Source organism: Blennius ocellaris, assembly GCF_963422515.1.
Source record: "Blennius ocellaris genome assembly, chromosome: 5".
Taxonomy (NCBI): Eukaryota; Metazoa; Chordata; class Actinopteri; order Blenniiformes; family Blenniidae; genus Blennius; species Blennius ocellaris.
The window spans coordinates 3,467,419-3,483,204 of NC_137654.1; the positions used below are offsets into that span (position 1 = coordinate 3,467,419).

General features: G+C 42.0%; 2 protein-coding genes across 2 annotated transcripts in view; one reads left to right on the forward strand and one right to left on the reverse strand.

The window, feature by feature from the left end:
* Positions 1-578: 578 nt before the first annotated feature.
* LOC308130964 (putative beta-lactamase-like 1) lies at positions 579-8,512 on the forward strand (the record flags this gene model as incomplete). Its single annotated transcript, XM_080497512.1, has 6 exons — positions 579-684; positions 2,338-2,438; positions 2,519-2,676; positions 2,960-3,174; positions 5,348-5,453; positions 7,534-8,512. 6 exons carry the CDS (start codon positions 579-581, stop codon positions 8,510-8,512), a joined length of 1,665 nt encoding a protein of 554 aa, XP_080353638.1.
* A 1,846-nt stretch (positions 8,513-10,358) lies between these two features.
* LOC308130808 (collagen alpha-1(XX) chain-like) overlaps positions 10,359-15,786 on the reverse strand; it is a 98,154-nt gene continuing 92,726 nt past the window's right edge. The window contains 3 exon segments of the mRNA XM_080497292.1: positions 10,359-11,037; positions 15,398-15,559; positions 15,662-15,739. Of these exon segments, the coding sequence (XP_080353418.1) occupies positions 11,009-11,037; positions 15,398-15,559; positions 15,662-15,739 (269 nt within the window). The 3' untranslated portion in view covers positions 10,359-11,008.

Below are 15,786 nucleotides of genomic sequence, written 5' to 3' on the forward strand. Positions count from 1 at the left end.
CTGTGCTCACATTAAAATAAGAACAGAGTTGAATCCCTTCATTTCTTTAGGTAAAAGTCAAACGTGTGTACATTTCCACATGAAGGTCCTCCCTCCCCCTCCTTGGTGTATGGTGATGAAGTGGTGAATATATAATCCATGTGTGGAATTAACCCCAAAGATATGGACTGATTTGATTGCTGAGGATGAGTGCTCTTCTTACGTATATCTGACCATGTGGCTGGATCTCCCTGCAGATTATGATGTCAGGGCGTGGTGGGACTCTACCGTTGGGATTAAGAGCATGTCCAGGAGCGAGCAGCTCCGAATGCTCAGGAGCAGTTCAGACTGCTGCCGCGGACCTGCAGGAACTCACACTGTGGATATCCACCCTCTAAACTTTTGGAGGATGAAGAAAAGACAAAGATGAGACAAGACGTCTGGCACAGACTCACTTCACTCTTCTGGCGACTTCCTCTTGTGTATTTTAAAGAAGGCGGCATAAACTGATGGCATAATGTGAAAAGTTTTAGTGCTTCTAGAACATCGAAGAAGATTCCAAACACTTTTTTCCAGACCCAACTCAACAAGCGATAAAGATGAAGGTGAAATGGACGATGCTGGGCCTGGTGGTGTTCTTCCTGCTGTCTGTGGTCATGACCTGCTGCTTCGTCTGGCAATACAGGATGCCCAAGCTGCAGACAGGTAACGTCCCCAGGTAACACGGCTTCACGCTGAAGCAGCCACCATCTGATCGGGAGCCGGTGGAGCTCGGGGCCTTCCTCTTTGTTGTAATTGCTCATTTGCAGGAAGAGCAGCGGGATTACACAAAGCTGGAAATAGTAGCAGTGGGATTAGCATCCCCGTTAAACTGCAGCTGAAGAGCAAGCCGGCTGAGCTTTCTGAAACTGTGACAGCAGCTTCTGTGTTCATGGTGCAAATTCAGTACCTCACGGTACAAATCAGTATTTAAAGGAGTGAGATGACTTTTTCCTACAAGCAGTATTCATAAAACACACAAATCAAAAAACAGATTGGTGATGTTCACAGTAGAAACAGAGCTGCAGTTCCTACTGTAAATATCACTGCTAACAGTAAACCAGCTTTTTTAGTCTCCCTGTGATTAATCCAGACTGAAAGGTGCTGACGGGAAACTGAAGGAGCTCATGTTGACGGAGGAAAGTGTTTATCATTGATCTGCTAAAGAAGGAAAAGATGGAGCAGAATCTGTCTAACTCTGCACTGTCACTCTCCATTATAATCAATAATCAACAATGTAAACAAATATCATCATATTCTATCTTTGCACTAACAGCTACAGTTCGAGCTTTGGACATGTGACCCAGTGATGGGAAGGATTTCTTTTATAGAAAATCCTACTTACACATCAAGAATGAATTAAAACCTCCAACTATCCAGAGAACAGCTTTTTTTTCTTGCCTGTTTGATCTCATCAGCTATTAAAGTAACATATTTCAACATGACAAAGATGAAGAGATTTGCCATAATTGAATTCCACCCAAATCTAACTTGGTGTAAAAGTTTAGTAAGAGCAACATGATTTAAAGTCTTTGAGAAGCCCTGATGGGATTAATCACTTTATTTAGTGAATGCTGAGTAAAGTACCTCCTCTTTTAATCATCATCCTCTCGGTCACCTCTTGGTGTGTCATTAACAGTCAGACCTCACTAACAGTCAGTGTCAGTCTGAGAATTCGTTCTCATTTAGTTGAAAACCATCTTACTTTGGTGTCTGAGTGTATCAGACTTCATTAAAATCAGATGCTTATAAGCTCCTGTGAGGAATATGTAATATCCAGCAGTCATTAAAAGAACATGTAAGGCTTAACAGTGAAGTCTGCTGCTGGATATACTGTAAGTAGCCAAAACAGGAAGCAGTTTGATCTCTGAATGAATTGATCAAAACTCTACCTTGAGGTTGAAAGACCCATTGGTCCACATTTTGGTTTTGTCCTTTTCTCTGTTGCTCATTGTGATTCAAAATATTTCCACTCCATCTTACCTGCACAGTCTGTTGTTGACATCGTTGGCTCGGTGTCTCCTCTCTCATCATTAAGTGGAATGCTTTTTGGGGAGTCCATCTTCCCGTGGAGGAAAGAAATCAGACAACCTGAATGGAAAGCTCAGCTTTAAAATGTGTAGTCGTTAGAAAAACCCCTGAAGAGGATTTAGTCTGACAGACACACAGACTTGATCTATCAAGTTTACCTTCTTGAATACTGAAGATCCTCTATGTTCCTGATCCAGTACATTGATGTGCAGTCAGACCTCAGTGTCACTAACAGGCGTGTTGATGACCTGAGGAGGAAGATAGCTGATATCTGCCATTTGTTCACAGAGGAGGTGAAGAGGCAGCCAGTGATTGAGATGTGTCCTCACCTCCCGGAGCCTGTGGCCCTGAAACATCCCATCACGTCACTGAGGGTCGCCCTGGAGAAGGTAAAACACTCAGCTGTCCTAAACAAATCATGAAGTGCCACGATTTACAGATTCAAAATTAATGAAGAGTCTCCTGACAGATTGATTTGCTCCTCAAGACGAGCGTTCACACCACCAAGCTCCCAGCAATCTCAGCTATTGTGGTTCTAAATGATTCGGTCCTGTGGAACGGAAACTTTGGCAAAAAGAACATCAGTGATCCATCTTCACTTACACCCAACGAGTACACAGTTTACAGGTGAGCGCGTGTGTGTGTGTGTGTGTGTGTGTGTGTGTGTGTGTGTGTCAAACAGGCCTTGAAAACAAAAAAGGCAGATCCTGATATTAGCAGCTTGTCTGGGGAAACTGAGCTTTACAATTAGAGTTTTAGGGAGAGAGATTAGAACTATACATTCATTGTAGTAAGTGAGCATCATATATGAGCTGTGATCACTCATCGTATTAAGAATTTCAATCAGCAGCAGTGGAAACGTGAGTATTAATAAACGAGGGAATGTTTCCTCCCCTCCCTGTGGCATCAGGATCGCGAGCCTGTCGAAGATCTTTCCCACCCTGATGCTCTACAAGCTATGGGAGAGCGGCCTGGTGGACTCGCTGGACGACCCTCTGGAGAAGTACTCAGACAACTTCACCATCAAGAACCCGCTGGGGCGGGGTGGGAGGCCATCCTCGGCCAGGACCCCCCAGGGCCACTCGCCGGCTCTCACCCTGCGCAGGATGGCCAGCCAGCTCTCTGGTAATCCAACGCAATCTTTTACCGACGGACCCTGAACACACCACGCCACACCACTTTGTTCATGTGGTGAAAATAAATAGGAGGCTCCTCGGAAAGTTAATCAAGTCATTAAAACAATGGGCACGAGATGAAACCAGCAAAGGAACAGCTGAATGAACTTAGTCTATTACAGCTGAATCATGTCGGCTTCATAGGTCTAGACGAACACGGCTCATGGCTTGAAAATTAAAGTTCCGCCACAGTGAAAAAGAGACCTGGATGTATACAGGGATATTGATGACCAAATATCAAAATGCATGTAATGCATGTATAAATAAAGCTCTGAAATTATACAAAACACAAAAACTCAGCTTTAATTTCCTTAATATATGTTTTCAGTACCACTCATTAATGTTACAGCCCACAGCCTGGTTAAACTGGTTTAGCTAAACTAATCCAACCTCTCTGAAAAGGAGACCCAAACTACAAACTGATATTTGTACTCATCGGAGGTTTGATAATACAACATTTTCATTTTGTTTGTGTGCATTCTTCACTTCAATCCCTCAAATTCTTATTTTCCACTGAAAATAAATGCAAAACTAACAAACAATAACCACAATCAATGAGGTTAACACTTTTTCAAAGGTTGAACATAAACTCAGAATCTGGACTATATACACTTGAGAAAACAATGAGTTGATATGAAGACTGATGAGTTATTTAACATGGCGTTCACATGACTGCACAGTGAGGTGTCTTAGCAGCAGTGTGTGAATGTAGGTCTGAAGTCCAACTCGTCACATCTATTTCCTGCTGAGAACACGTCCCTTCGTTAACCCTGGCTTATAAAAAGACAGGAAGGAGCTATTTTTACTGAGATCTGTGTGCAGAGATCAAGCTAATCAGCTCTGTGCTCCCACTTGAGGGATTAACACAGGAGATTCACCTGTTGTGATCTGCTTGATGACCGACTGAGAAAACGTCACCCGATGGAAAGAGTCATCAGACAAAGACTGACCGCGTGAATCCAGCCCCAACGTGGCCGTTTGGTTCAAACTGACTGATTGACATTCTAAAACTGAAGACTGCAGCTCAAATATCCACCAGTGGATCAATACAGTTGCCATCTGCTGAGCCAGCAGATTTCCATCTTGCTGATGTATGTTTGTTGAGCTGAAAAGTCCAACTTGTCATGAAATCTGAATTTCACTAGTTTAATTAGTGAGCCTGAAACTGAAGATGATCCCAAAGATGGTATGACAGTGTGTGAAAGAGTAAAACTGACTATATATTGAACTAATTGATCATTTAATTTCTGTATTTCAAAATGGGAATGTGAAGTATTTGCATTCAACTGGCCAACAAACTGTCTGATCGTACGATGACTGACATGAGTGTGAGCAAAGGCTTTTGTTTGAGTGTCAGAACTGTGTGTTTGGCTTCAACATCAAAGAGCTTTTGCTTTCATCATACAAGTGAGCTGCATCAGAAACACATGACATGCTGATGCACTTACACAATCACACAGCTTCCAAAAACTTTCAGGGCTGCTTTTGAAGCATTTGAATCATGTTAAATCAGCGTCTTTCTGGAAAATGTGAAAACTGATTGTTCACATTGAGTTATGTGTATATGGCCCTCATTCGCTGAAACTATATGCTGCATCTTTGCAAACACCATGAGACCCAGATTACAGCAGAACCATCTGGTGGAATATTACTCGATCCAATAGAGCTCCAAATGTGTGTGTGACACTCTGGAGCTGGACATGTTGGTGGAGGAAGGTTTCAAAGTGATCGGCGCTTTTCTGCTAATTAATATACATTTTAAAAAAAGACAGCAAAGCAGTGTAGGCAATGATAGCAATGAAGTCAAAGTTGTGGAATTAAAAGGAGATTCAGAAAAGAGAAAAAGACCAAAGAAGGTACAACACAGAAAGATTAGAATAGCAGCTTCTTACGCCTGCTGACAAACGTGCATGAATCCCTAACAGTACTCTGTAGTTTGGTAAACTCTCCATTTTGATGATGGCTCTAAATCCATAGTGTTGTTAGTTTTTATAGACAATTTATTAAACAATTGGACCCTTAATTTAAGAAAGTTTCTGAAACATTTAGGAGCTGCAGTCAATCAGCCAGTAATTTAACCCCAGCTTTCCAGTTTTACTGACCAAGGTTCCATATTTTTGCAGGGTTACCCAGAAGATTAAGGTCGACTAATCTTCTTTGGAATGGAGACACACAGGCAGCCCTGGGTTTGTTACAGGATGACATCCTTGTGACTGATCCAGGCACCAAGTAAGACTCTCTCCTCATTTCAACCCACCAAGCTCCAGCTGGAGGGTTTTCCCATATTCCCATATTTCAATTCCAGGTGATCTGAAATCAGCAGGTGGTGAATGTTGTGATAACAATCAGTGTGTATTTCTGTGGTGAGAATTGAAAAGAGAGTAATAATTTAATATAAGGAGCTGGTAAAGTCTAGGTCAGGGGTGTAAAACTTCCAGCAAGTGGAGAACTGGAACTCTCGAAGATCTCTCCTGGAACTAATCTGGCTATAGCCAGGCCCATTTACCCAACATTCTCAAGTGCCAATGTGCATAGTGTTTCAAGGTCAATCTCACGATATCAGTGCTCGGAGCCACTGAAAATGCAACTTTTTGAAAATTGTTCCCAAGGTGTAACTTTTTGAAATTACTCTGACTCCATGGGAAAACATTGCTAATGTTCATGAGCCACAGTAAATAGTTTAGCGCATGCTCAATAGATGAAGGAAAACAGCAATGTTTCCTCCAGAGTGTCATGACTTTGATAGTTGACGATCACCGTAGCAACAATCCAACTTGGCCGTCTGTCCATAGAAATATCTGTGTATTAACATTGTTAATGTTTATATGTATTGTTCTCTGTGCACACGTGTGTGTGGTTTCACTGTAAAAGCCACCAACACCGCAAACTTCTGGTCTAACAGCAAAACAACATCATTTTCAGTGTTTCTGCAGTTTCCATGGAAATGGACAACATTTTAAAAACATTTCTGTGTAAACGTGAAACTTTTCTGAAAACACAAAACCCCAAAACTATGCATTTTCTCCTGAAACATCTTGTAAACATCATTATAGAAGTAATAAAGAAAACATCAAATTCAGCCTTTCAATAAATGTGTGTGTTTTGGTGAAATTAGAGGACAAAACAACCTGGACATCTTCCACCAGAGATCACTATTAGCAGAGTCATGTCAGCATTGAACCATGCCAGGGTAAAAACTTTCATAACATGCAAAATCCCAGACGTGTCACGCTATTATGCATTTTTCTTTTGAAGTGTTTCACCTGTAAAGAGTTTCCAAAAGAAAACCAAAATGATCTTTCCATTCAAACAAAGGATGTAGAAAGTCGCCTCACCTTGGGGGGAAGGAGTCAGAGCTGGTATGGGAAGTTAAGAGGAAGGGACTGGATATACTCTGGCTAACCTCTATGTACAGCACTGGCTCTGGAAACATCCTCTTCGCTAGGGTCTCTTTCCTACTCAGGCGTTGCACAGGGTGAGAGGTGCCAGCTGGGCGTAGAGACAATTGTTTACACCTGCCATCGCGTGTGTGGCTGCTGTTTCCAACAGCAGAGTTTCAGAAGAAGAGCAGTGTGTCGTCTTTGTTCTTTTTGTCATTTTCTTGACTTTTATACCTCTAACTTCTGTCACCACTTGAATGATTAAAATTAAGGGCTGTTACTCAATCAACATTTGTTTTATTAAGAAGCATACATTTTCTGATCTAATTGCAATTCATCCTTTTTTCCATTTCCTTCATTTTTTTCGCTTTCACTTTCTGTCATGTTGAATTTGCAGATCATGATTGGTGATGGAAAGATAACTTATTGTTGTTCAGTCTTTTTTTTTAACAAGGAATTTGCGATATATTGTGCTGCCCTAATTTCAACACTTTAAAATCAGTGTGTATGCTCATCATACACATGATGACATGTGTTAGGAAAGTATCATCAAATGTAATCAAATCCAGTTTCATCATTTACTGATTGAATTTCTATAAAGGTAATCATCCAACCGTGTCTTTATTTACAGTTAATCATTAGTAGGAGTGCTGATTTCAAACTGACATTACTTCGATGTGGAAAATGATTTGCTCACACAGTTTTCCATCGATTATTTCTTACGTTTTCAAGTCAGATGAAGCATGTTGAAGGAAAAGATTCAGCAGGGGACAGCTGCACCCTAATCTATTCATTCATGTGTAATTTGAATGTCATGAATCATTAGTTTTGAACATAGCAATGACCTGTGACTACATGTATTACTGCATGTGACAGATGAGGAGCTGAAAACTTCTGAACATCTGAAACCATTCTGTTGTTTTTCTCAGATGTCACTACAGCAACGTTGCCTTCTCACTGCTGGCGAATGTATTGTCTCAGAAGGTGGCAGGCTCAGACTTTGAGTCCTGGGTTTCCAGAAACATCCTGGAGCGGCTCAGCATGGAAGACACAGGCTTCGATCTGACTCCCACCGTTCAGAAGCAGATGGCAGTGGGAGTGTACAGCAGTGGGCAGCCTGCCCCGCTCTACGACCTGGGCTGGTACCGGCCCGCGGGTCAGATGTACTCCACCACGGCGGACATGGCCAAGCTGATGATGGCCCTTCTGGGAGCATATGGCGGGAGCTTCCTCCAGCAGGACACCCTGAATACAATGCTGGTTCCCGTCATGAGATGTCACGCCGGCTACTTTGCCAACTCCACCGGCACGCCGTGGGAGGTCAATGAGCAATTCGGCTACGACGTGGTGAGGAAGGACGGTGACCTGGATGGATTTGCGGCCACACTTGCGATGGTGCCGCGGCTCAAACTCGGACTTGTGGTCCTCATGGCCGGGGTCCGGCCTGTGGACCATGACCCGGTCAGGCAGGCCTTCCATCACCTCATCCCCGTGGTGGAGGATGCTTACAGGAACGCCCAGCGAGCCATGCGAGCTCCACCCAACCCGCTGCCATACATGGGCTTCTACACCTACAGGAACATGACCTTCTATGAGATCAAGGCGGACTCGAATGGAGTTCTGGTCATGCAGCAGTTTGGACCTCAGGTGGACACGAGTGTGCCGTTAAAGTACAGAACTATCAGACTGGATTACCTGCAGGATAGGGTGTTCAGGGTGATATTTGAGAGCCCGTATCCCTGCCATATGAAGGTGAACAACTCCTCCGTCTTCCTGGAGGCGCAGGATCGGCAGCTCTTCAATTTCTTCCCTTTCAGTAAGAAGGGTCTTTCTCCAGGGTTTGACTCTCCAGGTCTCAACACGTACAAAGTGATGAGGATAGCTGGAAGACCATTTTTTACTTCATAAGACTGAATCCTACTGAATACCAGACAAGAGGGAGAATATGGTGGAAAGCTGATTCTGAAAACCTGTGCTGGTTGTTGACTGTGTGGTCACAAGACTCTTTCTGCTTGACATTAAGCCTTGCATTTCTATTTCATTACACCTCCTCTACCATGTAGTCTTAGAGATTAGCAAAGAAATGGCACTTGCACAATGTACACTGCTGTGTGAATGTATGCAATGGTGTGTTTGGCTCAGGGCTGTGAGAGTGTTGAACCTTTACGTGCCTTCAGTTGACCCATAAGTCTTCAAACAAATACAATCGTAATGTCGTAATTTTGGCCAAGAAAGACAACATATGGAGCTCTGCAGCTGTTAATAAGCATAAATCAAGTCTTTGTGAAGAAAAAGGAAATATAAATGTCTCAGTATCAGCAATTACACAATAAAAATGTAAAGGTTTCAAATGTAAATATATATATATATATATATATATATATATACACCTATGGCATTGTTGTTTGTTTCTGTCTTTTGTCTTGTATCTTGCAAAAAAACCTAAATCGTGAGAACCCAACATCTGTATATACGTGGCAGAGTGGGGCGGTACAGCGAGGCAAAGCGTACTCTGACCCAACTCTGTTGCACGGTCCCACCACCGATAATACTGTTAAAATGCAAGCGGGATTGTAAATGCCATGCAATGATGCAGGTATGTAACGTCATTAAACAACGGTAAGCGTGGACGTCCAAGTAAAGCTGCAAGCCTCCCTTTTCTCACAGTGAAAACTTTCTCATTCTGAACCTCAGCGTCCAGCTCCTGATTGTGCGCTTAACTGGTTTATTGAAATGTGGGTGCCAGACTGCCCCTGGTGTTCCGACGAGGTGCAGATGCTTCTCTCTATAACAGGAGAGGAGGACATTCAGTAGGAGCCGGACACTTCTGTTTAGAATGAGAAAGCTCTGCCAGCTATGTCACAGAGAATGGAGGCTGAAAGCTTTACTTAGACATCTGCCTGAACTGCAACCGCAACTTCGGTGTTGGTCCCGCGATTACTGTTGTGTAATGATTTCACAAACCTGCATCGTTACACAACATTCACAAACCCGCTTATATTTTAACCATACGCTCTGTGGTGGGACATGGCACTGGAGTTGGGTCTGGATATGCTTTGAAAACACCAATTGTATCCATTTACATGGCAACATTGTCAATGACAATGCAACTTGGTGAAATAGCTCCCAAAGTGCCAAAGTTGATTTTTGTCATCTTGTAAACATGGTAAAACATAACTTAGCAACAACAATATGCATTGTCCCTCAACACATGCCGGTCTGATTCATCGATGCTCATCTGGAGATCCTGCTCCTGGGACTTTTTAATGAGGGACGTGTAATTAAACCAACCATCACATAAACAGATTTCTCCTGGGATTGAATGAGATCACATCATCCATTATGTTTTTGGGAGATTTGTCAGGGAAACCTGGAATGGATACTCAAAGAAAGAGTAAATATTGAGAGAGCGAGAGACAGAGAGAGAGAGAGATTTGTTTTCAATAAATAAATCTTAACATTTTTCAGACCTCATCTCTGCCACCCATGACATGTGTCATCCTGCTATGAAGGAGTGAAATAATTATTAGATGCTATTGGAATTAAACATAATTCTCTGAAAAAGACCAAAGTTTTGCCTTTTTTTGTTTTACTTTCAAAAGTTAGTGCATTGATATACTATATTTGAAATGACATGAAATGAATCCATGTCTCCGGTGAGTCAGGTTATCTTGGAAACGTAAAATAAAGTCACAATTTATGAGACGACGTCAGACATTTTATTAAATTCAAAACGTAGAACAGACCTCAGAAATTCTCTTTCACTCTCTCACAGTGACATACTGAAAATTACCAGACATATTAAGAAAATGTAAACATGAACAATCAATAGGAATAGATAATGTAAAATATACATGAATAACAAGATACAGTAAATACAATAAACAATATACAATCATACATATAACAATGACATTCTCACAGTGTCTTTCATACCATGGGAGAAAACAAGCTTTAACACCATGGAGTATGCTCATTGAGGCAGTTCAGGTTACACAGACAAATGAATTACATTGAAATGTAACACAGTCGGCTAAAATACAGTGCATGTATACATAAACATGGTCACAGAGGGTTTCAGTGCGAATATGATTTATGATTTATGAGACAGCACTTTAATGATCCCACTGGGAAAATATTTTCCTTTATGATGCCATCTCGTCGTTGAATACATTTGAAAATACGTACATCTCTAAAAATTCCCCTCTCAGCATCATGGAGAGGGCCAAGTACTCTGTAAGAAGAGAACAGAGATATCCTTCCTGTGTGTTTCTCCTTTTGCTGATGAAGCTTCCACGTCAGCCGTTGGCAAGTTCAACTCACCAAACCTTCAGTGATGCTCTGAAGCTTCATCCTCAGTCTGTCACTTCGCAGTGGTTTCATGTAGATCTCAGTCACTTCCAGTCAGGGCTGGTAGCCATAATAAGGGTCTTCTGGAGGAAGAGAGGCAGCACATGCACACAATTAGAGAAGTCATCACATATGACAAGTCCTACTGTATATTCAGGCTCTGCAAAAATCTGCCAATAGAATGCCAAAAGCACCACAATGTGATCAATAACTGCAGTACACTTAAAGCAGTCATGACCCTTGTTAAAACATGTATATTGACCTCAGCAGAAACTTGCCTCAATATCTGGGGTTTGAAAGTGGCTGAGTTTTTTTTTTTTTGGTTGGGCTCTTTGTTCAAACCAGAATGCCCCAAAACGGGTTGTCTTGGTTGTGTTGTTGTCAACACAATGAACACAGGAGGCTATTATGAAACCATCTCTGTTAAAGGACCCATATTTCGCCATATTTCACAGTCCACCCTATGCTCATGTGGGATAATAATTTGGGTGATACAGTATACAACACTCAAAACTTGTGAAATTATAGTTATTTCTTGGATCGAGCTGACGTCACCTCTCATGAAACGGGTGGTTCTCAGCTCCTCTGCCTCCTCCCACCCTCTCGGTGACGAAACCAGCAGCTCATGCTCACTTGGTAGTAATGTACTTACAGATCTCGCCACCTAGTTAGTCTTTTATTTTGAGAATAGCAGCAGGTTTCAAGATGAGCTTCTGAGTAAGTCCAATTTCAAAGTACCGTAGTTCTGGAAGCTTCTTTGGTGAAGTGTCGCTCACAAACAAACACATTCTTTGCGGAAAAGAAAAAAAGTTCAGCCACATTCACTACAGTGCTTAAGCCAAATAGTGTGGACACATACTTGCACCTCAAAACACATTTTCTCCAAGTGGACATGAAGGTGAAAACACATTTTCTCCAGTGGACATGAAGGTGAAAACACATTTTCTCCAGTGGACATGAAGGTGAAAACACATTTTCTCCAAGTGGACATGAAGGTGAAAACACATTTTCTCCAGTGGACATGAAGGTGAAAACACATTTTCTCCAAGTGGACATGAAGGTGAAAACACATTTTCTCCAGTGGACATGAAGGTGAAAACACATTTTCTCCAGTGGACATGAAGGTGAAAACACATTTTCTCCAAGTGGACATGAAGGTGAAAACACATTTTCTCCAGTGGACATGAAGGTGAAAACACATTTTCTCCTGTGGACATGATGGTGAAAACACATTTTCTCCAAGTGGACATGAAGGTGAAAACACATTTTCTCCAAGTGGACATGAAGGTGAAAACACATTTTCTCCAGTGGACATGAAGGTGAAAACACATTTTCTCCAGTGGACATGAAGGTGAAAACACATTTTCTCCAAGTGGACATGAAGGTGAAAACACATTTTCTCCAAGTGGACATGAAGGTGAAAACACATTTTCTCCAGTGGACATGAAGGTGAAAACACATTTTCTCCAGTGGACATGAAGGTGAAAACACATTTTCTCCAAGTGGACATGAAGGTGAAAACACATTTTCTCCAGTGGACATGAAGGTGAAAACACATTTTCTCCAAGTGGACATGAAGGTGAAAACACATTTTCTCCAGTGGACATGAAGGTGAAAACACATTTTCTCCAAGTGGACATGAAGGTGAAAACACATTTTCTCCAGTGGACATGAAGGTGAAAACACATTTTCTCCAAGTGGACATGAAGGTGAAAACACATTTTCTCCAGTGGACATGAAGGTGAAAACACATTTTCTCCTGTGGACATGATGGTGAAAACACATTTTCTCCAAGTGGACATGAAGGTGAAAACACATTTTCTCCAAGTGGACATGATGGTGAAAACACATTTTCTCCAAGTGGACATGAAGGTGAAAACACATTTTCTCCAGTGGACATGAAGGTGAAAACACATTTTCTCCAGTGGACATGAAGGTGAAAACACATTTTCTCCAGTGGACATGAAGGTGAAAACACATTTTCTCCAGTGGACATGAAGGTGAAAACACATTTTCTCCAGTGGACATGAAGGTGAAAACACATTTTCTCCAAGTGGACATGAAGGTGAAAACACATTTTCTCCAAGTGGACATGAAGGTGAAAACACATTTTCTCCAGTGGACATGATGGTGAAAACACATTTTCTCCAGTGGACATGAAGGTGAAAACACATTTTCTCCAGTGGACATGATGGTGAAAACACATTTTCTCCAAGTGGACATGAAGGTGAAAACACATTTTCTCCTGTGGACATGATGGTGAAAACACATTTTCTCCAAGTGGACATGAAGGTGAAAACACATTTTCTCCAAGTGGACATGAAGGTGAAAACACATTTTCTCCAGTGGACATGAAGGTGAAAACACATTTTCTCCAAGTGGACATGAAGGTGAAAACACATTTTCTCCAGTGGACATGAAGGTGAAAACACATTTTCTCCAGTGGACATGAAGGTGAAAACACATTTTCTCCAGTGGACATGAAGGTGAAAACACATTTTCTCCAGTGGACATGAAGGTGAAAACACATTTTCTCCAGTGGACATGAAGGTGAAAACACATTTTCTCCAGTGGACATGAAGGTGAAAACACATTTTCTCCAGTGGACATGAAGGTGAAAACACATTTTCTCCAGTGGACATGAAGGTGAAAACACATTTTCTCCAGTGGACATGAAGGTGAAAACACATTTTCTCCAAGTGGACATGAAGGTGAAAACACATTTTCTCCAAGTGGACATGAAGGTGAAAACACATTTTCTCCAGTGGACATGAAGGTGAAAACACATTTTCTCCAAGTGGACATGAAGGTGAAAACACATTTTCTCCAAGTGGACATGAAGGTGAAAACACATTTTCTCCAAGTGGACATGATGGTGAAAACACATTTTCTCCAGTGGACATGATGGTGAAAACACATTTTCTCCAAGTGGACATGAAGGTGAAAACACATTTTCTCCAGTGGACATGAAGGTGAAAACACATTTTCTCCAGTGGACATGAAGGTGAAAACACATTTTCTCCAGTGGACATGAAGGTGAAAACACATTTTCTCCAAGTGGACATGAAGGTGAAAACACATTTTCTCCAGTGGACATGAAGGTGAAAACACATTTTCTCCAGTGGACATGATGGTGAAAACACATTTTCTCCAAGTGGACATGATGGTGAAAACACATTTTCTCCAGTGGACATGAAGGTGAAAACACATTTTCTCCAGTGGACATGAAGGTGAAAACACATTTTCTCCAGTGGACATGAAGGTGAAAACACATTTTCTCCAGTGGACATGAAGGTGAAAACACATTTTCTCCAGTGGACATGAAGGTGAAAACACATTTTCTCCAAGTGGACATGAAGGTGAAAACACATTTTCTCCAGTGGACATGAAGGTGAAAACACATTTTCTCCAAGTGGACATGAAGGTGAAAACACATTTTCTCCAAGTGGACATGAAGGTGAAAACACATTTTCTCCAAGTGGACATGAAGGTGAAAACACATTTTCTCCAAGTGGACATGATGGTGAAAACACATTTTCTCCAAGTGGACATGAAGGTGAAAACAGTTATCGACAGCAACAAAACCAGCAGTTCAATGTGAAGCAGCAGAGACTGAGATAGCGCACAGAGAAGAGGCTGCGCTCCTTGGCACATTCGTGGGCGTGTCTTGTTTTGGTTTCTCCACATGTCAATCTTCCTGGAGGCGGGGCTTCTCCAGCTCTGTGCCGGGTCAGCAAGGTGGTGCCACGTCATCAAATAGAATCAAGGTGTTGAGCTCCCCCACCAGTTAGAACAGAGAAAGATCACTGTGAACTCAAGCTTGAGGGAATCAATAAAAAAAACCACTTTGGGGATGTATATGAACCCCAAATAGCACTTTTATGATGTTTAAAGCACAGAAAAGTTGATGTACCTTGGGACCTTTAAGAGAGACTGGATACATAAGAATCCAGGCATCAGTGGTCCAGGCTATTTAAATCCCACTTACACTTGTAGTGCTCGGACCCTAATGATTCCTTGCATTATTAGGGTGTTTGAACCCTACAAACTTAGGGATCTAGGTTAAATGGTGCAGCAATGTAAACAACAACATAATAAGTAGTCCAGTTTTGTGTGGGGCAGCATTAGAGCTGATCTCTTTCAAAGGAGTTCTCAAGCAACATTTGCTTTTCACTCATTTTGTGTTTGAGCACTGAACCCTTCATAGGAATAAAACTGCTGAGTCAAGCACTGGAAAGAAGCAGACAGAAGCCATAATTTCTCAAATTAAAACTCAATCCAGACTAAAGAAAATTTAAGAGTACATTCTCAGAAACAAAACTTTATTACGTTATTACATTATTATTTCTTTGCAGCCAGCAATCATCCGCAGACCGGTACTTGCCCAGGGACCCCTGACTTAAACAATACTTGTGATAAAAAAAAACTGACCAGGTTACAAACCTGTTTGCTGGGAAACACTGCGGCAGCCTCCACTGCTGTCACAAACACCTGGCGGACCGATCTCGCCGGGCTGACCAGGAGGCCCAGGGATTCCTGGTGGTCCAAGCGTTCCATCTTCTCCTCTAGGACCGTGGACTCCCAGCTTGGATTCACCTGCAACACCTTGTGACACAAATCCACCATAAACACACGAAACCCAAACGACAGAACAATGTGCTTTACCGATCGGGCACTACAAGTATGAATTGGCTTGTGGGAAGGAACCTGCAAATCCTTTGATCCCCGGTGGTCCTTGGACATTGGCCCCTCCTTCGCCTTTGTTCCCAAATGAACCTCTTCTTCCTGACATGGAAGAAAAACAGCTGCTGGATGAATGTTGACCCTGATTA